The sequence below is a fragment of the Tachysurus vachellii genome, chromosome 11 (genome assembly GCF_030014155.1).
Source record: "Tachysurus vachellii isolate PV-2020 chromosome 11, HZAU_Pvac_v1, whole genome shotgun sequence".
Classification (NCBI taxonomy): domain Eukaryota; kingdom Metazoa; phylum Chordata; class Actinopteri; order Siluriformes; family Bagridae; genus Tachysurus; species Tachysurus vachellii.
In genome coordinates, this window is record NC_083470.1 from 22,242,567 (window position 1) to 22,263,654 (window position 21,088).

Sequence of the window (21,088 nt, forward strand, 5' to 3'; positions counted from 1 at the left end):
AATGTTTGTTCTCCTTCTCCTCCTTATGATCTTTTTTCCCACACCTTTTGATGGATTCCAAATCAAACATGGATGCCCTCTTACTTCAACCCATCTACTGGATTTAAAACCTGTTTCCTGCTTCCTGTCATGATCACCTGATCTGCATCACTTCCTGTCCACTGCCCAATCGTCTGCTGCACTTTGTTTCTTACTTCTCTCCTCTTCCTGCTCTGTGGAAAGCAAATGAAGAATCATGGGCTGAGGGAAGTTTCTGTGTATTGGTGAAAAAGAACAATCTGTGCCAGAGGAAGGTTCTGCAACAGCTTTGCTGTAGAACATGTTCTCTAACTGGCTGAAGGAACCATAACGGCCTCACTTGCCGTTGATTTTCAGCTAATTTATATTTCCAACCAAGAAACCTCTATAATGGGACTATGCTGAGAGGTTTCTCGGTGCCAGAACTACAACAAACCTACCTTTATCTGTGTGTGTGGTTTTGGAAGAACCTGTCAGGGTGTTACGACTGGGATCAATAATAAACAACAAATCACATGGTTCAGTATTTTGTGACCAAAGCATGGATGCCAAAATTTTGTAACCCCTCTTTTTTATTTATTTTATTTGGGTCCATAGATAAAATCAGAGAGGCACACTGACTGAATAAGTGATGTTTCTTTGTTTTGTCCTCTAACAGTATGATGAAAGATGACTAAAGCCCAGTTTGTGCATTTTATAAATAAATTTGAAACCATCACTGAAGCTGTTTATTGTTTTTTAGCTTCAGCTACACATCTACGAGCAAAGAAAATATTTACTATCAACTTAACAGTCGAGAATATTCTACCATTTTTAGCCAATTTTTAAAGTTTGGTTCAGGAAAGACTAGTCCCTAGGTTTAATATTGCATTTCAGTATTGGAATTACAAACATCATTTCACTTTAGAGGATTGTTGGCTCAGGCTCTCTTAAGCGTGTGTGTCTGTGTGTGCATGGCGTTCATACTTTACCTGGACTTGACATAATGCATGTAGTAATATTTTTAGTTTAATAACCAAGACTGTTTACAAAATCTTTGAGACCCATGTTCTTTATAGCTGGTGGTAAAAAAGTTATCCATCAACTGGTCTTTTCCCCCCGTTTTGTTACTACTGGGTCACTTTAATGTCTTCAGAATAACCAATCAATGCACATATACTCATATTTCCAATCATTTTTCAAACCACTTTAGCAGAGCACAATACATTTTTAATAAAAAATTAAAAGTTTAAAATTAGTTTCAGTAGCATGACATATCCAGGTAGTCTGTGATGGATGGCTTGAAAAAAATTACTAAATTTTGGAATGGCCATGCATAAACCAATGGCATCTACCATGGTGTCTAATGGTCTTATGGGGGCTCTGTGTACAACACTGATCTGTCTGCAATACAAATTTTTTTTGTGAATCAGTTATTTGTTTTAAAAATGACTTTTAAACTAGTCATTTATTTTGTCTGTGGACAGAATTGCATTCAATTGTCATTCCAGCATAGCTCATTATTCAGACTAGGTTTTAAGGAATAGCTTAAGGGTACAATGCATAATCAGTTCTTTTATATATATCTATATATATATATATATATATTTTTTTTTTTATGAAAGATGTTTATGGCAAAATAACCAGTGCTAATTATAAGGAATTATTACAGATCTGTGGTATTATAGAAACCACAGATTTAGAACCCATGGCAAACTTTATGCTGGATCCACTGGGGTAAACTGGATCCAACTATATTCCTTGCTACAAAAGAAGCCTTGGGAGTGAGGAACTCTTATTCTCAATGGTCTGAATTTACAGAGAAAATGTTTACTAATTGTACTAGGCAAAATAGAGTAGAGTATTTCATTTTGTAAGGCATATGAGCAATTTACTTGTGCTTAGAAGATTTCTGTCTTATTTATGAATAATTGATTTGATTCATTTTATGCCATGTGGTTTGAGATGATGTAACCTTTTATTTATATATAAAAAAAGATTGAAAACGGTCCAATTTTTGTGAGATGTGGGTGGGATTTTCTGGGAAATTATGTATTCGTGTTTGCATTCATGTCGCAAGAAAATGGTATAGCCATAAAGGTTTCTACAAATACAGTACATGCAACATTACATAACTTATATATAGGAATATATAAATTAGTTTGTGTATAAATGTTTTGTTCTGACAATGATTTTTTTTTTTAAATGTACATATGTATTTTGAACACTTTTAAACTAAAAATGCCTTTGAGCCCAATTTCTTTTGTTGTAATTGGAAAGGAAGTGGGGGGGTGAGGTGGGGTTATTTTTTTAAATAAATTTTTATAATTCTGTTTTTTAGACAGCCTCAACAGTATATAGATAAGGATTTGTTGTAGTAAGAGTCTTATACAGAGACTTGGATGGGACATTTGACTGATCTTTTAATTAATTAACTTGAAAATAAAACTAAGACACTTTGCTCCTTACAAAGTATAATCAAATTGGTTTCCATTATGTTGACGGCTATCTGTAATATTAGTAGTAAGAATGTTGACTAGGGGAAACTGATTGCGCGTGAATGCATTGGTCCTCTTGTTTCCTCACAAAAGGTTTTCTTTGTTTTGAAGGGAACAATTCATGGCTTGAGCAAGAGAATCCCTAGTTATTTGTGTTGGGGGCAAAACAAAGCCTTCTATATAATAACAATGGATTCAAAAAAGATAGAATATATGCACTACCGCATGTCTTGAACTGTTTCATTTCCTTCCAAATTGAAAATACTAATTTTTAAATAATTTTTAAGGCCAATTTATTTTGGTTGATTGAAACCATGATTGAACACTAAAAGTGCTTTGTATTTTAACTGGAAATCAAAACAATCAAATCAACTGCATATTTATGTAAAATTTTGAAATTTACTGTTTGAAATTCATAATCCCATTAGCTTCATCAGCTACCTTTTTAGTTGTACTAACTATGCCATAGGTCTTTCCTTTTTATTCCTGGAAATGTGTGCGTACAGTCCTCTCAGAAACTGTTGGAATTACAAGACCAATTCACTTGTTTGAGCAGTCTTCAGTCTGTTCAGGAGGTGACATGCTGATCCGTTGGGTTAAGGTCTGGTGATTGACAGCCCCAAACCTCAAGGTAGAGGTTTATCTTGGGTCCAGGACATTTGGGGGCCATCTCTGCAGTTTTTGGCCTTCTGACTCTTACTGCTAATGATTGATTTGCATCTTGTGGTGTGGTATGGCCTAAAAATGTTCCAAAATCTCAATCACAAATGTCTTCAGTATTAAACGAAAACAAATGAATTGGTTTTGCTGTTCCAATAGTATCAGAGATTGTATGTAGTCAGGTGCCAAACAGCTGCTTTGCTTAAATTTATTAGTGCTGGAGTTCAACAAGCAGTTAATAGTAAAATGCCTATAATGTATTTCCCAAGTTACACACGGCTACGGCTGTTAAACTTTTTTACACAGTTTGAAATATTTGTCTCTGTCTAGAATGTCCCATTTTCATGTTGTTAAACTTAGATTTTAGTATTTTAAAATATTATAATATGTAGTACTTAAAATCTAAAATTTTCCTTTTGTTTTTCTAATTGTATGTTGATTGAATAATATCAAGATTTGTACAATAATTGTATGAAATGTACTTATTCTTACATGGAGACATTCCACCACTTTCTGGCAAGTGATATGACATTGTCTTTGGCACAGATTTTTTAAATTTTTATTTATTTATTTATTTTTTTAAGCAAATGATTGACAATTGGGTTATGTAAGGCCAAATGAGGTCATGCAGGGTCATTGCTTAGAGGTCTGTTTAGAGCCATCAGCATTCAATAGGGTGTACTGGAGCGTAAGCCTTGGGCCAGCCTACTATAGACCTCCTACTGACTTTATGGGAAAACTCCCAGCTGTCCACAAATGCGTCAATCAAGTTTGCGGCCAAAGGTTACACTGAATATCGCTAGTCTCATTCGTGGATCAACAGCATAGTACAAATGCTCAGATGGATCTTTTTAAATGTTTAAATAAAACATTAAATAGATTTTTTTTTCTTTGTAAACATTTGTGAATTAAAATGCAGTGCATTTTCAGTTCATAGTGTTATATCCAGAAATTTGTTCTATAACTATTTGTAAATATGTTTAGACAGGCAGATTTTTTTGTATATTAATCTGAGTTGCAAATAACACATGCAATCTGATATTTTCATACTGGATTCAACATTTGTATACAGCTTCAGATTTTGTGTATATTTTTCCCCCCATCATCAGCACTTTTCAATCCGATATTTGTGACAAGTGAAAAAATGACTGCAAAACAAGTCACTGTAAAGATCCTTGTATATCTGTAGTGCCCATGGTAAAAGCTGTAGCAAAAACAGAACAAGCTAGCCTCTATTTTTTTATTGGCGTAGTCAACATGTGACTTGATTGGTAAGTAATTTGTGACTAATCAATTTTGTTTACCTGAGTGCGAACACTTGGTCTGAATGTCAAAAAAAAAAAGCCTTAGGTTTGCTCTGCCTACACATTTTGCTTTTTGTCTATTATCTTTAATCAAGATAATATACGAATGTAATGAGTATCAGTAGGTAGCCAGTTCATGAAGTGTGAATGTAAATACATTTTGTCCAATAATTTGATTGGAAAATAAGCATCCTATGAGTGCTCATATTTAGTACAACAGCACTGGTACATTTTATTACTTGTATCACTCCACTTCTGTGATTGCTACATAAATTGCCAATTCTTTTAATTTCAATTGCCACACTGAAACCCTTATTATAGACTGTCAGTTTTTCTGTGCATTGGCATGGCAACACAATGCACTTTCCAGCCAAACTTTTTTTCATTAATGGAGCAAGACTGGCCATGATATGCCTGAAATGTCAATTAGTCGATATTAATTTCTTGTTTGTAAAACTGTTCATAAAAGCAATATCAAACTGCAATTCTGTTGCTGTACTGAATCTCAGCTCGACCGAGTCACTAAAGCAGCACCCTTGTGTTTAAATGCTATATTGGCTGACTCAAAGTCCCTGTGCCATGTTTATCAAATATTTGTATACCTAAAGACTGGTAAAACAGTTAAGCTGTTCTCTATTGAATATACTGTATATCTTCACTACCAAAATTTGTGTAACATTTGACACTGTATCACACAAAACACAGAAATTCTAAGATTTAATCCTTTTAAACATTTTTAAAATTGTGTTATTCATGTGTCTGGAAACTATTATTCAGTACTTGTTATTATTATGATTATTATTATGATTATTATTATTATTATTATTATCATTGTTCAGTCACTACAGGGAAAACTGATAGAGAAGCTATAAATGAGGAAATAAGTGTGTATATATACGTATATAAATATATCCGTGTGTGTGTATGTATATATGTGTGTGTGTATATAAAGTTTAAACTCTTTTCCCCTCCCCTCAGGTCAGTTTGTGGGGGATGATGGCAAATGTCATTCATGTGACATTACTTGCTATAAATGTAAAGGACCAAGCAGCAATGATTGCCTTAGCTGTTTGTTGACTAGGTAAGTGAGTTGGTAACTTGAACGAGGACATTTTTCACTGCTCTTAATAATGTTTATCAGAATAGACATAACCTTACTGGGCAGGAGGCATCAAGAGGATGTACTAGTTGGATGCAGTGTCCAGTGGACTGGTTTTACTTGATGTTCAAAATGCCATGGTAACCGTTACCTGTTTTGGTTCCTCTGCAGGATCTTGGACGAAGGAGGATGTGTAATGGAGTGTGAGTCTGGAAAATTTGAAAGGGATGGGCAGTGTCAACGCTGCCATCATACATGTCATGAGTGTAATGATGAAGGTCCAGACAAATGCACGAGCTGCAGCAGAGGTAGAATCCCTACCACCTAAGATAGCAGTGACCTTTTTTTTTATTGAATACATGATATCGTACCGCCTGATGTAACGTTTCTTTCCACTATATTTTCAGCATTCTCTTAATTTCTTCATCTCTTACAGCAAGAGGGATGTATGCTGTAATCTTTTCGATGTGTCCAAAATAATAATTCCGAACAGAAACGTGCCTTTATCTTGCTTGTAGTCTTAATTTTGTTCTACTAAGAAAAAGGTCAAAAGATGTTGAAAGTGTGCCTTGATTCTTGTTCTTGGCTGGTAAGAGTGGAAGTTGACATGGTCTACTGTTGTAGCCCATTAGTCACAAGGTCCGACCTTGTGTGTCCTGAGATGCTTTATTGCTTACCGTGGTTGAGTGATTATTGGAGAGTTTTTGAATCTCTAACTGGTTTGGCCATTCTCCTCTGTCGTCTCTCAAAGTGTTTCCGATCACTGATTTTATTTTAAATTTTTTTATTTATGCACCATTCCATTTAAATTCTAGAGACTGTTAAGTCAGCTGTTATTTGAGCTGATTATAGCATGGATGTGCAGGTGGACAGGTTCTTAATAAAGTGGACAGTGAGTAATAACCAGAACATACCTACCTTTTATACTTTGCTTAAAATCTATACAATTTCAAAAACCAAAAATTTAATTTTTCTATAATGTAAAATAAATTAATATACACAATTATAAATAAAACACAATTCCAACACCAAGCGGCTAAATTTACAGTCAGGAAAAAATGTGTAAAATTTCACATGCAACAAAACTGGTATAAGGATAAGCACTCTGACCACTTTTTTTTATTAACCACCAAGTCTCAAAAACTAGCGATTTACCTCAGGAATTACCTTAGCAATGTGTATCGCTAATTTACCTCAGGAATTCCTTCAGCAATGTGTATAGTTAATTTACCTCAGGAATTCCTTCAGCAATGTGTATAGTTAATTTACCTCAGGAATTCCTTCAGCAATGTGTATAGTTAATTTACCTCAGGAATTAACTTAGCAACGTGTATAGTTAATTTACCTCAGGAATTACCTTAGCAACGGGTATCGCTAATTTACCTCAGGAATTCCTTCAGCAATGTATATAGTTAATTTACCTCAGGAATTCCTTCAGCAATGTGTATAGTTAATTTAGTTAATTTACCTCAGGAATTACCTTAGCAACGTGTTTCGCTAATTTACCTCAGGAATTACCTTAGCAACGTGTTTCGCTAATTTACCTCAGGAATTACCTTAGCAATGTGTATCGATAATTTACCTCAGGAATTACCTTAGCAACGTGTATAGTTAATTTACCTCAGGAATTACCTTAGCAACGTGTTTCGCTAATTTACCTCCGGAATTACCTTAGCAACGTGTATAGTTAATTTACCTCAGGAATTACCTTAGCAACGTGTTTCGCTAATTTACCTCCGGAATTACCTTAGCAACGTGTATAGTTAATTTACCTCAGGAATTAACTTAGCAACGTGTATAGTTAATTTACCTCAGGAATTACCTTAGCAACGTGTTTCGCTAATTTACCTCCGGAATTACCTTAGCAACGTGTATAGTTAATTTACCTCAGGAATTACCTTAGCAACGTGTTTCGCTAATTTACCTCCGGAATTACCTTAGCAACGTGTATAGTTAATTTACCTCAGGAATTACCTTAGCAACGTGTTTCGCTAATTTACCTCCGGAATTACCTTAGCAACGTGTATAGTTAATTTACCTCAGGAATTACCTTAGCAACGTGTTTCGCTAATTTACCTCCGGAATTACCTTAGCAACGTGTATAGTTAATTTACCTCAGGAATTACCTTAGCAACGTGTTTCGCTAATTTACCTCCGGAATTACCTTAGCAACGTGTATAGCTAATTTACCTCAGGAATTGGCGAACATGCTTCGATGGTGGCTCTGAAACACGGAACAGAAAAAAATCCATTAAACATCTTTACTCTGCTGTTTCAAACATATTTATTTTATTTGTTTGTAATTGTTTACAGACATGTTTGGAATGGAGCGCTACCTGTTCAAGGATGAGTGTGTGGAAAGCTGCCCACAGTCACACTACCACTCCATGAAAAGCACGTGCGAGCCGTGCGGACAGAACTGCAGGGTCTGCACGAACGCTACGCACTGCGTTCACTGCGCCTCGTCGTTCTACAGTAAAAACGGCGCGTGCGCCAAGCTTGCGTGCGTAGACGGTCAGTTTCTTGCTTTTTCTAGAAAGTTCTGTTTCTTTTACCTCAGTATAGTTTTCCTCTTCTACATCCTCTTACCCTAACCGAGAGCGAATATCATCAAACTAAATGTAATGGTAAATATTAAGCAAATAAATCCAGGCAAGTGCAGGCAAAACAGTGATTTTGTCCCTCAGTAACCTTCATACATATATATAGTTAATTTGTATTTCATTCATAATGATTAACATAAATGGCCAATACTGAACCTATGAAATTAAGTTTTAAATAGAATTATTTCCCAACTTTATTACAAGTAACAAAAAATTGTTTTGTATTTTATCAGATAGAAGCTCAATATGTGTTTAAAGGTTTTTTCTATACTAAATAATATAGCATCTTGTACTGAAATTACCCCTAGCACGGATTTATTTATTTTATGAACAGGGTCCACAGGGTAATCAAATATTAAGCTTGCTGATTAAATGTGTGCAGTAATATTTTTCTGTGTATATTTTGTCATGTAAAAAAACATTTATAACAAACTTATCTTTGTAAATAAAGTCAGGCACAATCTTTTAATTCTAAAAAATGTAAATCAGTAGGAGTCTATTAGCAAGTTTTTTGTTCAGGGCAAGAATTTTAAGAGTCTCATTTCACACCCTTCTTTCCATCGCATCATATCAGCTTGAATCAGTACTGAATTTGTCTCAGCTGGTCACAACATGCACGGTAGTTGATCTAATCAGATCTGCTTAACACGTTGAGAGGGAGATATGGAAAGAGTTTGACTGTGATACTGAACAAAAGTGAGACAGACAGTGGAAGAACTCAAATTCTTATCATTAGTGGCAGGCATGTATAAACAGATCCTCTGCTGTGGCCTGAGGACTTAGCCAGACGTCACTATACACTGTCTTTTGCACACATGCCTACTCAAATGTTCCCTTCTTTAATCTTTTTTTCCACACAGTCCTTTGATACACGGTAATGATCATACAGACATGAATCCTCACATATATTCTATTTTATAGTGCTTGTTACAATAAGACAGAAACAGTACCTCACTTATTATAGCTAACTTTGAGATTACTGCTAGCCTTCTGAGCTAGCGATTATGACGAATTTAAAGTGAGCTAACAATTGTGTTTTAGGAATATGTTTAATTAAAGAAGGATTTATGTAAAATATATCGAAGATTTATATAGTATATATTGGAAACAGTGTGGTGTATGATGTATTGTATATTTCAGTTCATCTTGTAGGATATCCACATAACCATATTGTATGTTGTGTATAGGTGAAGTGGCTGATACAGATCATGAGAATTGTGTTACTTGTGAAGAAGGCTGTCAGAAGTGCCTCAGTGGTGGGTATTGCAATATTATTTTTCAGTTTTCTCAAGATAATCTATTTATGGTGACAAATGCAAGGCTTCATTGCATAATGCAGATGCATCTTTCCCCACACAGAGTTAAGCATAAGTCTGATATTTTAAGGAGATGATCAACTAGTATGTTGAATTCTGGAGATAGAGGAAAAAGTTGCACACATTAGGAACAGTGTAATAAAAAAATTCATCCTACTAAAACTTTTTACTGATTTGCACCTGGTACAGCACATGTCAATGGACCTATTTTAGTCACACAGCATTCTTACTGATCTGACCCAGAACACAAATATATTCATGCCCAAGAAACCAGTTTCTGGTGTGTGTGTGTGTGTGCGCGCGACATTGGAAGATGAAGCACATATCTTACTGCATTTCTTAATTACTCTTTTCATCCATTTATTTGGAACTGCATTGATGGCAAAGATGAAACGATGTCACACCATGTCACGTGTGGGTCATCAAAGTGCTAGATGCACACTGGTTTCTGTTGAGATAAGTGTGTAATCACATACGGGCCAACTGGATCAGATTAAAGCGTGGCTGATAAGAAGTGCTCCTTGAGTTTTTCATTTCCCCTCATGGTCCTGGGGCAAAAAAGGGGAGGGGGTGGATGAGTTTGTCAAAACTGATCTGGGCTCAGTTGGTGCTTCTCTGTCCAAAATGGTTTTATTAGACTGCTGAAAAAACAGAAACACTACTATTACTAGTACTATTAAATGGCCTAGCAGGGAAAAAAAATTGGAAGTGGCAGCAGGTATTAAATGGTGACTGGCATATCAGCTTGTCATGCATTGTTGTCCTTGTTAATGCTGTGTGAGCAAACACGCTTTAAACAAATCATCCAACCATGTCACGATGGACTCCGAACAATCTATATGCCCTAAAGGCCTACAATTTCCTTGGCGCCTCGCATTCTTGCTTCAATTAGATAAACTATGTATTAGCCAAGCACTTGAATGAAGGGAATATTTGCGCAGTTTGGATTTCACAATGTAGCAGGCCTGAAGCAGAGTTCCTTCACAACAGTCTGATTGAATTAACCGATGAGTAAATGGATCATAGCTCATCTCCAAAGCAGGCCAATGTTTGCTTGCCCCCTGTTGGTACACAAAGAACAAGACGACTACCTGTCTGGTTTATTTATTTTATCTGTAGGGAGCCATTTAAAGACCAGGTATGTTATATGACAGATTTGGATTGATTTGTTCTTAATGTCCAGCTATTTTTTGTTCTATCTATTAGTCCTTAGTATTATTTTTTAAGATGTTTTATGAAATTATTGCTGAAGTTAATAATCATTTAAAATGTTATTGGTTATCTGACTGATAATATTTTTCTCTTCTGTCAGAAAATCCAGCACAGTGCATATCCTGTCTGCATGGATATTACAGGTAAGTTTTGCCAATCTAAAACAAGCCATTTTAAAAAAGAGGGTCAATACCTTTACAGTTTGTTTATTTATTTACTTTTCTAGATTGAGGGCAAATTGCCATAAGATTTGTCCTGAGAAAACGTATGGAGATGTCACTGATATGGTGTGCATGCCTTGTGATGATTACTGTGTCAACTGTGATGACTCCCAGTGTCACCTCTGTGAAGATGACTTCTTCCTCTCAGGTGCCAAAGAATAATGTTCTGGTCATAATTTGTTAGTTGGTGTTGTATTTTCATTATTTTAATAAATAACAGGAGAAAAAAATAGTGATCTCATATATAAAGAATAATTGTTAGGTTTTGCTGTTATAGTCTTAGAGCAAGAACGTCTTATCTTGTTCATGTAGAAGTTGTGGAAAGATGGAAAGAAAGCTCTGATCCAAACATTGATCCCAGGATACAATACAGATATATGACACCGTTATCCTGCGTTATGCCAGAGACTCGGCTCAGCAAGTTAATGATCTGTGAGATGAGAAATAGAAAGACGTTGATGCTGCCATTAGCATGAAAGGTGAAGCTTTGGACAGATTGTACACTTGAAGAGACGAAGGAAGATGACAGAGAATGTCTAAATCCCAGTAGGCAGAAAGACAGCATTATGGGTAATGTAGGAAACTATTAACCAAAGTAAACATAAACCAACAATGAAACAATGAAAGTTTAAACCAAAAACATCAGTTCAGAATTTCATTTAAAAAAGTTATACAACTGAAGATCACATGTTAATTATACAAATTATGATGCAAATAGTTCAGGGAGGATTTTTTTTTAAACATCTGGCTTGTCTTCTGTCTGATGATGTGTGTGTGTGGTGCCTAAGGGCAGAAGAATAGAGGTTTATGTGGATGGTAGGTGAGGACAGACAGACATGCTGCTACCAGCCCATCACACCTTCTCTCCTCTGAATTGCAGCTGTGAGAAAGTAGTGCTATATCGCAGGGTGCTATATTTTTGCAGTCAATCCTCTTTCCACTGTCAGAATTCTGAAGAAATAGCATACAGTACTACATTTGAAATAATTATACCTACATTTGTACACACAATGATAATCATGACTTAATTTACCCGAGTTTACCAGAGAGCATATCTTGTTCATGTCTAGACGGAACGTGTGTGAAGAAATGTAAAGAAGGTTTTTATCCTGACACAACACATGAGTGTGAGGCATGTCACCATGAATGTCGTACATGTGGTGGCCCGTACTATAACGACTGCGACTCTTGTGAGGATGACATGCAGTTGAAGGATGGGCAGTGTGTCAGCATGAATACAGCAGTCCAGTGTAAACCCTTACACTTTCTCAATGGTAAGGTAATACCTTAATTAAGCCCAATATAAATCATCTTTGAAGGTTTTTAAATATTTTTAAAACTTTCTAGTTACTTTTAATCATGCTGAATATGAAGAACCAGGGGAACATGGAAACCATGGTTAATTTGTTCCGGATCATATTTATAAATATATTATTAAGCCAAATGTCACAGTAGGAACCAAATGAACATGGAAAATGTGCTTTTTATTTTATTTATTTATTTTTTTTACAAATCCCTGGCTGCTATAATTAGCATCTACTTATAATGTGCCTCATCTTGAAGACAGTAATCATACATTTGGTTCATCTTAAAATTACTGCTTGCTGCATAAGTGCCTTCTGTCTCCTCTCTATCGCTATGTGTGTGCACATGTGTGCGTGTGATGTATAGAACATGGGGAATGTGAACAGTGTCACCTTACCTGTAAGCTGTGTTGGGGACCGAGAGCTGAGGAGTGCAATATCTGCATGGATGGTGAGTTTGCTGATTGTCCAGTGTTTTCAGGTTTCCTTTCCTACACACACACACACACACACACACACACACACACAAACACACACACATGTATATAATATGTGAAGGTATGTGTGTGTCTGTGTGTGTGTTTATATATACTCCCCTATTTATCTATCTATATATCCATAGGTATGTTTTTGGTTGCAAGCAGTCATAGGTGTGAATCGTCTTGCCCTGCGGGTACTTTTGGGAGCAAGACGAGTGGCCACTGTGAGGAGTGCCTGAAAGGCTGTGCCAAGTGCAATGAAGCCCAACACTGCCTCAAGTGTAGAAGCGGCCTCTTCCTACAGAACGGCTTATGCGTTGCCAAGTGTACAAAGTGTGCATAGTTTTTCACTCCTACTTATTTCTCTGTTGTTTGCTACTTCGTTCATGTACAGTGAATAATAATATGCAAACAGTGTATAATATAGTGTACAATAATGTGTACTACTAGGCAAGACCCAGACTTTGTATGCCTCTCCACAGGGGTTACTCTGAAGGCGGTGATTGCCTTAGCTGTGCTGAACGATGTGCTTCGTGTGAAAACGAACCTGGTTTTTGTCTGAGCTGCGAGCAAGAGTACCTGCTTCACAAACACACCTGTGTGGTCCACTGCCCTGAGGGCTACTATGTCAAAGGCAACGTGTGCGAGCAGTGTCCTAACAGCTGCACCCAGTGCGACATAAAAGGCCATTGTAGTGGTAAAGACCTCTTTTATATTGCATTGTGAAGGAAGGCATATAAATTTAAAAGATACAATACATTTAATCCTACAATATATAGAACATTATGTTTAAGGAGAGGGTTCATTATATTTAAAGAATTTTAAAAGACACCTTTAAACAGGGTCAAGACCTTTACATAGAAACATAAATATTAAAATAAGTTATTTAGATTTTTGTGTACTTATTAAATCAATGTTAGCAACTTAGTTAAAATGGGATTCTTCATTGATGGGATTCTTTATTCTTCATTGTTTTTTCTTCTCTTTTTCAGAATGTAAGCAGTACTATTTCCTTTATGAAGGTATGTGCTTGGATGATTGTCCCAATGCGTACTTTCCAAAGGTGCAAGAAAAGAAATGTGAGCGTTGTCATAAAGACTGTAGAACCTGTGATGGACCTGATGCAGATGACTGCATATCATGCTGGAATCCTACAGACGTCCGCTACAATGGAGCGTGTCTGTCTACCTGTCCATCGTTTACATACAAGGACAAGACTGAATGTCGTGGTATGTTTGTAATTGAAAAGAAAATGAATCAAATGTAATTCTCATGTATGCTGATTTCTCAAAAGGATCTTATACCAGATTTCTCAAAAGGACCTTATTCTAAGCTCACCTAATTTTTCATAATTAAATGAATCATAAAGGAATATGGAAACCGAACAACATCAGCCAAAGCTGCCACTGTATAAACAAAAGTTAGACATTGCACAACCAGATGCTGCGCAGATGTTGGACAGCCTAAACCTTACAGCCTGAAACAATTCATATGGTTTTCACTACCATATATCAGGGTTTCTCCTTCTTTATTCTCCAACTACTTTAGTCAGTCTAGATCTGTATATTGCTGGCATGTTTTGTCTTTTCGAACATTTGTTGTTTATATCATGGTTGGGTCTAATGACTGATTGGTTGATTCTGTCTGGATGTATCTGTATTTTGGCGACATCTTGCATTTGGAAGTCAAATAACTCAAGCTTACTTTACATTTAATTTTTTTGGTATTTATTCTATTGGGATGCATCCATTGACCATCACCACAATGGTTTTAAACACATGGAAAAAGTCTTCCGTTGTTCTTTCTCTTTGTTTTCGTGTATGGATGAAAGGCTAGTTATATGCAGCACCAAATAATGTTATATGAACAGTGCTTTCCCTTCATAACACTGTTCCATATGGTATACAGACGGACTAAATATGATTTCAACTAAAACTGGAATTTAGCCCACAAAAATACAGCCTGCTTTCATGGCTCATGGATCATCATTTAACACTGCACATTAGGATGGTTTCTATTTAAAACAAATTTTGTATATTCATGGTGGGAAATTGACTGCAGGGACTGAAAAATTGCATACAGCACACATACGGGATTAAACAAAGTTTAAACCTCTCCAATAATTTGATTCCTTTGGTGGTGATAATTTACCTGTTTTTTTAACATAATCCTCCATGACTTTTTGTTTTTGACATGTTTTTGTGCTGGTATCTGTCAATGTACAGGAATGTAAGGAATCAGATTGTGATTAATCAGATTAAAAATACCTGGGTGGTGCGTGTGTATGTTTTCCAGACTGTGATAGGTCCTGTCAGACCTGCTCTGGCCCTCACCCTTCCTCATGCCTCAGCTGTAGGCCCAACATGAGGAAAGATATTAACGGCCATTGTGAGTTCTATAGCAGCTGCTCTCAAAACACATATGTGGATAAAGATGGGCAGTGCAAACCGTGCCACGCAAGCTGTCTACACTGTTCAGGCGCAGGCGAACATCTGTGCCTCAGCTGTCGCCCTGGCTATTACCTGCACAGTAAGTTTCTGACTCTTCTTCCAGCTGCTTTTTCATACCATTTTAACTAGTTAGAAAAAAGAGTAAAATAGTATTAATTCTACTGTATAAACACAATAATCACCATCTTATTCAAAATAGAGGAATACATATGTTAATAATCTTGTCATGTACATTATTAAAAAAAGGCCAAAAATAAAAGTGAGTCAAATATTATTGTCCCTTCAAACACATCACATGTGTTTCCATGTGCCCGGATGGTTACTACGGTGACAGGAAGGAGCTAGAGTGTGTTAAGTGCCATGTGACGTATGCATTTTACCACGGGCATCACACTCATAAGTGCCTCAGCACAATGCATACATCACATGGCACTTAACACACTCTTGCTCTTTTGTGTCACTGTGTGATTAGGGTGGAGGAGAGTGTGTGATTAGGGTGGAGGAGAGTGTGTGATTAGGGTGGAGGAGAGTGTGTGATTAGGGTGGAGGAGAGTGTGTGATTAGGGTGGTGGAGGGTGTGTGACTTGGGTGGAGGGTGTGAGAGATTATAGCGGAGTGTGAGAGATTAGGGCGGAGGGTGTGTGATTAGGGCGGAGAGTGTGTGACTAGGGCAGAGGGTGTGAGATTAGGGCGGAGAGTGTGTGATTAGGGTGGACGGTGTGTGATTAGGGCGGAGAGTGTGTGACTAAGATGGACTAGGTTTTATTAATAAAAAGCCAAAAATAAAAATGAAGCAAATATTATTGTCTCTCCAAACAGATCACATGTGTGTTTCCATGTGCCCGGATGGTTACTACGGTGACACGAAGGAGCAAGAGTGTGTTAAGTGCCATGTGACGTGTGCATTGTGCCATGGGTATCACAGTAACGAGTGCCTCAGATGCAAAGCAGGCCTCTTCCGATTGGATAACTTCTGTCTGCAAATATGTCCTTCCAGGTGCGCATTCATTTCGGTCATGTTTCTTTTGTAATTAAAGGATAATATCTTTGCTAAGGTTGAATGAAAGGAAAAGACAGAAAAAAATAGCCTTACAGTTACAAATAAGATAGTGTCCCATTCTGCATTGTCATCATGACGACTGTTATACCATCACTAGAGGGCACCACACACTCAAACAATAAATGTGTTACTCTGACAAACTCTGACAAGCTGGGATAAATTACAGAACAGCTAACACTATATTAGAAGCATATATGTGTATGTATAAATAGTGAATTTTTAAATAGTGAATTATTAAATGCTGCCATATGACTTTGTTAGCACTTAATGTAGGAAGAATGTCTAATCAAACCATGACTCTTTTTCCTGGCTTATCTGTCCATGTTTTGTGCTACATAAACCAAGTCATGTGCATTGGCTCTAAATACAGGAAGTATTTCGAAATAACAGCTGTGTCAAAAAAAAAACACCCAAAACGAACCAAAACTAAAAAAAATTCTTGTTTTTTTTGATGAACACAATATCCAGTTTTATTTTTCTATTTATTTATTTATTATTATCTTTTTGATAACACTTTAATATAATATATTTAAATAATCTAAGATTTCATAAAGTAAAGCAGGTCAACCGACAATGGTCAAAACTTTAGTTTTAAAAGAATGGAAGTCCAGATTTGATTACATTTTAGCTTAGCAGGCCATAGATTACCCACAAAGGGGAGCTGGAACTAAAGTAGCTTTTGTGTACTGTGTTGTGAGGGGAAAACAAAACTGTAAATATTAATGTATATTCATATCCTATTCCTATAAAAGGTTTAGGCCCAACTGTGTTCCTGTGTTCGTTAACCAGATGCAAACAGGAAGAACAAAATAGTTTCTCACATTATAGACATCATGTAATCTTTATATATAAATATTTAACAACTAGTTATCTTTTAATTATTTTGGAATTTCATTACATTTCTTAGTTAATGGCAGAACTTGACGTACAACATGTCCGTGAGTGCCTTTAAGATAAGATACACAGTCACTACACAGTCTGAACCAGTTCAAATCAACTTATCTTTGAGAGTCATAATATTCAAAGTCCCTAACCAAAAGTCCAGCTTGTAACTTCAGTTTTCGGAAGTTTTCTTACGGTAAATGAGTGTTAACAATATTATGTTAGTGGGACATTCTTGTCTAATGATTCTGCAGGTTTGGTTATATCATAATCTCTCTAATTATGAGTACAGGAAGTTCAGTTTTTTAACACTGAACCATTGCTTGAATTTTAGATTTATATTATCTGGGAAAATAAATTGGAGCCTTAATGTAACGGTCAATTCACAGAACCTTTGTCTTAATTACGACATCACAAATTGTAACATAATTAAATGCAAATCAATAATAGTGGTGCACATTTCTTTAGCTTCTATGGCAATGATACCAGTGGGACATGTGAGCGGTGTGACCCGTCGTGTGCGGAGTGTTCAGGCAGTGGCAAAACAGACTGCCTAGGCTGTAGCGACGGTTACTTCCTGTTAAAACACGAAGGGATTTGTGTGCATGTGTGCCCGTCCAGCCACTTCGCTGACAGTTCGAATAAAGTATGTCAAAGATGTCACTCATCCTGCAAAACCTGCAAAAGTAAGCTACTACAGTACTAAATGATCATTTTCCCACCGAGGCTAGATGATATAAAGGAATGCCTATTCAAATAAAAAGAAACACCAGTTCAGTTTTATTTTAAATCCTATTTGATTAGAATTTTAACATGATCATTGCTTGCATTTTATCTGTTTTGTAGAAGAAGGACCTTTATACTGCACGTCCTGCTATGAAGGCTTTCGAAAGTTTGGAGGAATTTGCTCATCCGAGTGTCTTGCCGGAGAGTACGCAATATCTACGGTAACACAACCTGTGTGTTCACTAATAATCAGTGCTGTGGTGCGTCAGATGATGAATGAGTCTACATAAATGGTGATAAAACATTCATTTTGATAGGTGTGGCCAGTTTATTAGGTACATGATCCTTTACACCTACCATGTAGGTGTAGTAGGGATACATTTACTGACAGTATTCAAACTTAGCAGCTTACTTAGTATTCAAGTTATACACAGTTTGGAAAGGTTGACGACCTGATATAATAGGTGCCTGGTAATGTGTTGTCCATTCACTTCTAAATTTTAAATGTCTTCTTGTCACACACAGAGCCCAGAGGTCAAGTGCGTACCATGTGACCCATCATGCTTAGAGTGTAAAGGGGAAGGGCCGTCCAACTGCACCAGCTGCTATGCTGCACATCGTCTCTCAGAGGATAGAAGGTGTTTAGCTTGCTGTGGAAATGAAAATCACATGGACTCGTCCCCACTGCCATGGGAGTGCTGCCAGTGCCATGACGGTAAAATTTTCTGTCTAGTGCTAATAACATTCATTTTGTTGAAGCACTTGTTTGTGTATTACAGGCTTCTGAGATATTAGTATTGTAGAGTTGGGGCAGTGGTTAAGTGGTTAAGTGGTTAAGGATTTGGGTTATTGATCGAAGGATCGTGGTTCAAGCTCCAGCACTGTCAAGCTGCCTCTGTTGGGCTATTGAGCAAGGCCCCTTAACCCTCCCTGCTCCAGGGGTGCTGTATCATATCCGCCCCTGCGCGTCAGCCCCAAACTCCTCAGTAGAGATATGCGAAGAAAAGTATTCCACTGTGCTGTAATGTTTATGTGGAGATATTAAAGGCTTCCATGCCCCAGTTCATCGTTAGTACTAGTATTGTATTATTACTCATGTTGCAGTAACAATTATTGCATATCAAAACATTCAGTTGAAAAAAAACTGTGCTCATTAAATAAATATATGTATGTATATACATGTGTATATATATATATATATATATATATATATATATATATATATATATATATATATAAATATATATGTATGTATAAATATGTATTTATGTATGTGTGTATATATATAAATTTCATGCTGAAGATTAGTTAAATGTGTGTACAACAATTAGGCCATGTAGCATTGCCTTCTTTTTTATTGGTGTCATGAATTATAGCAGTAATTCTGTTTAAATGTGCTTACAGCTTTCTTTGATGAATGTGTGCCCGGGTTCAACTTTAATTTTCGCAGCAAAGAGGAAGTACCTGCAGGCAACTCTGGCCTCATTACTGTAACTACAATATTCCTGCTGATAGGCATAGGCGTAGTGGGTTTCCTTTTCATGCACTGCCGTCCAAAACTGCCATCCTTACGTGCTCTGAAATCAAACGGCTACACCAAGCTGGACAAAGAGCCTGCCTTTACCACGGCCACCCTACCTGACAGCATTATGGGTGAGTACAGTGATAAGAATAAGGATGAAGATGAAGAAGAGGACGAGGATGAGATTGTGTACATGGGGCAGGATGGTGTGGTGTATCATAAATTTAAGTATGGCCTTTTAGACCAGGAAGAAGAGGACTTGGACATGGGGATGGAGATGGAGTATGATTACTCAATTTATGCTGTAAAATGAAGTGTATAAGAGTCTGTAACTTTTAATACGTCTGTAGCACTTTCTAAATTTGTTGGCTGACAGGAGATTATTTATTGCTAATATAATCCAGAGAATGAAGCCCTTTCATTCTTCGAAGGTGAGGTGTACAAAATGTTTTGATAGTTTGAAGAACAATCGATTGTAAGCATTTTGTTATTGCCTCCAAATTGTATGATTGCATTCCTGTACTGTTTAAAACATTCTGTTGCTGTCTTTACTTTATTATCTCCAGTACAATATGTGAAAATCTGTTCACAGTCGTTCCGACAAGTTACCATGAATGTAGACTTCAGGAGCTTACTTGACAAAGTGCTTGTAGTGTCGACTACCTTTTTTTTCCTGTCGGTGTCACAATACAAGAGCATCCATACACAAGGGATAATCCATAATTACATCAAATTACCATAGTCCAGTCCATCAGAGTACATTTCACAGTGTAAATTAATGGATCAAAATATGTTTTAACATCCATCACCATTTGTGTTTTTGTGTTTTGTTTAGAATTTAACTGGAAAAGGAAGAATTATTATTATTTTTTTTTCCCCCAACATGAATATGATGTGACACAGAACACTCCAGTGGCAGTATAAAATTATTTGGTTTTATGGTTTAATTATTTAACTTTATGATTGTAATTTGACACACTGATTTACAAAAGGTATATTTCATTATATTCTAAAAAAAACTATAATTTATTTTCAATTTAGACAAAATCTTTACAATAAAAGCCATCATCTGTTGGATGTCAGAAGAACATCTGAGTTATTAAACACTTTTGATTTACCCCTTATCTTTAACCCTTATCTTTTCTCTACACCTTTTAAGGTCGAAATTTGAAGTCCATCACTACCGTTTCTGTCTGAATTCAACAACAATCTGAACTGTTTCAGTAATATTAGATAACTTTATTGATCCCACAGTGGGAAATTCATTTATGACAGCAGCTCACAGACAGTTTAAGTGCAGGTATTAAATACTTTATAAATGATATAAAATGATAAAATATTGCACAAAAAAATAAGTGTAATGCAGTGTTATACAGCCACTTGTATGAATGACCTATGGTAACTTGCCTTCCTACACTAGGGGTGTAGCGGTCTGCTGCTGAAAGGGCTACACAGGGTATAAAGGAATATAAAATAATTTTAAGAAATTAAAACCATTTCTGAAATCCACACATACTGGAAAGTTTCCTTATTTTACTGTTCTGACCTGAGGTGAATTTATCCCTTTCAAAGAGAGAAATATCAACGGACACCAAACTGTCACACGCTTCTGTCTGAATGTGTATTTTATTGTAGCCTTACCTCATTAAATTGGAGTTAACAAGCAAAGAATATTCTGCACCTACATCATTTGTATTATATGAACTAATTAAATTCTGAATTGTATTTATGAACATGGTATTTTCCACTTTTGGA

The 21,088-nt window shown here is 36.3% G+C and overlaps 1 protein-coding gene across 3 annotated transcripts in view; it reads left to right on the top strand.

Annotated features, from left to right (window-relative positions):
- Nucleotides 1–20,457, top strand: part of pcsk5b (proprotein convertase subtilisin/kexin type 5b) — a 39,379-nt gene extending 18,922 nt beyond the window's left edge. Inside the window, exons 21-37 of one of the 3 annotated variants that reach the window (XM_060882484.1) lie at nucleotides 5,438–5,540; nucleotides 5,730–5,866; nucleotides 7,872–8,072; nucleotides 9,349–9,417; nucleotides 10,790–10,832; nucleotides 10,916–11,058; nucleotides 11,981–12,184; nucleotides 12,582–12,665; nucleotides 12,837–13,026; nucleotides 13,176–13,390; nucleotides 13,686–13,922; nucleotides 14,989–15,222; nucleotides 15,963–16,140; nucleotides 17,554–17,771; nucleotides 17,932–18,032; nucleotides 18,337–18,526; nucleotides 19,216–20,457. In XM_060882484.1, the coding sequence (XP_060738467.1) occupies nucleotides 5,438–5,540; nucleotides 5,730–5,866; nucleotides 7,872–8,072; nucleotides 9,349–9,417; nucleotides 10,790–10,832; nucleotides 10,916–11,058; nucleotides 11,981–12,184; nucleotides 12,582–12,665; nucleotides 12,837–13,026; nucleotides 13,176–13,390; nucleotides 13,686–13,922; nucleotides 14,989–15,222; nucleotides 15,963–16,140; nucleotides 17,554–17,771; nucleotides 17,932–18,032; nucleotides 18,337–18,526; nucleotides 19,216–19,646 (2,978 nt within the window). In that variant the 3' untranslated portion in view covers nucleotides 19,647–20,457. Of the gene's footprint in view, nucleotides 1–222; nucleotides 1,589–5,437; nucleotides 5,541–5,729; nucleotides 5,867–7,871; nucleotides 8,073–9,348; nucleotides 9,418–10,789; nucleotides 10,833–10,915; nucleotides 11,059–11,980; nucleotides 12,185–12,581; nucleotides 12,666–12,836; nucleotides 13,027–13,175; nucleotides 13,391–13,685; nucleotides 13,923–14,988; nucleotides 15,223–15,962; nucleotides 16,141–17,553; nucleotides 17,772–17,931; nucleotides 18,033–18,336; nucleotides 18,527–19,215 lie in introns of those variants that run through there. The other 2 variants (XM_060882486.1, XM_060882485.1) reach the window with 2 other exon arrangements.
- Nucleotides 20,458–21,088: the final 631 nt, after the last annotated feature.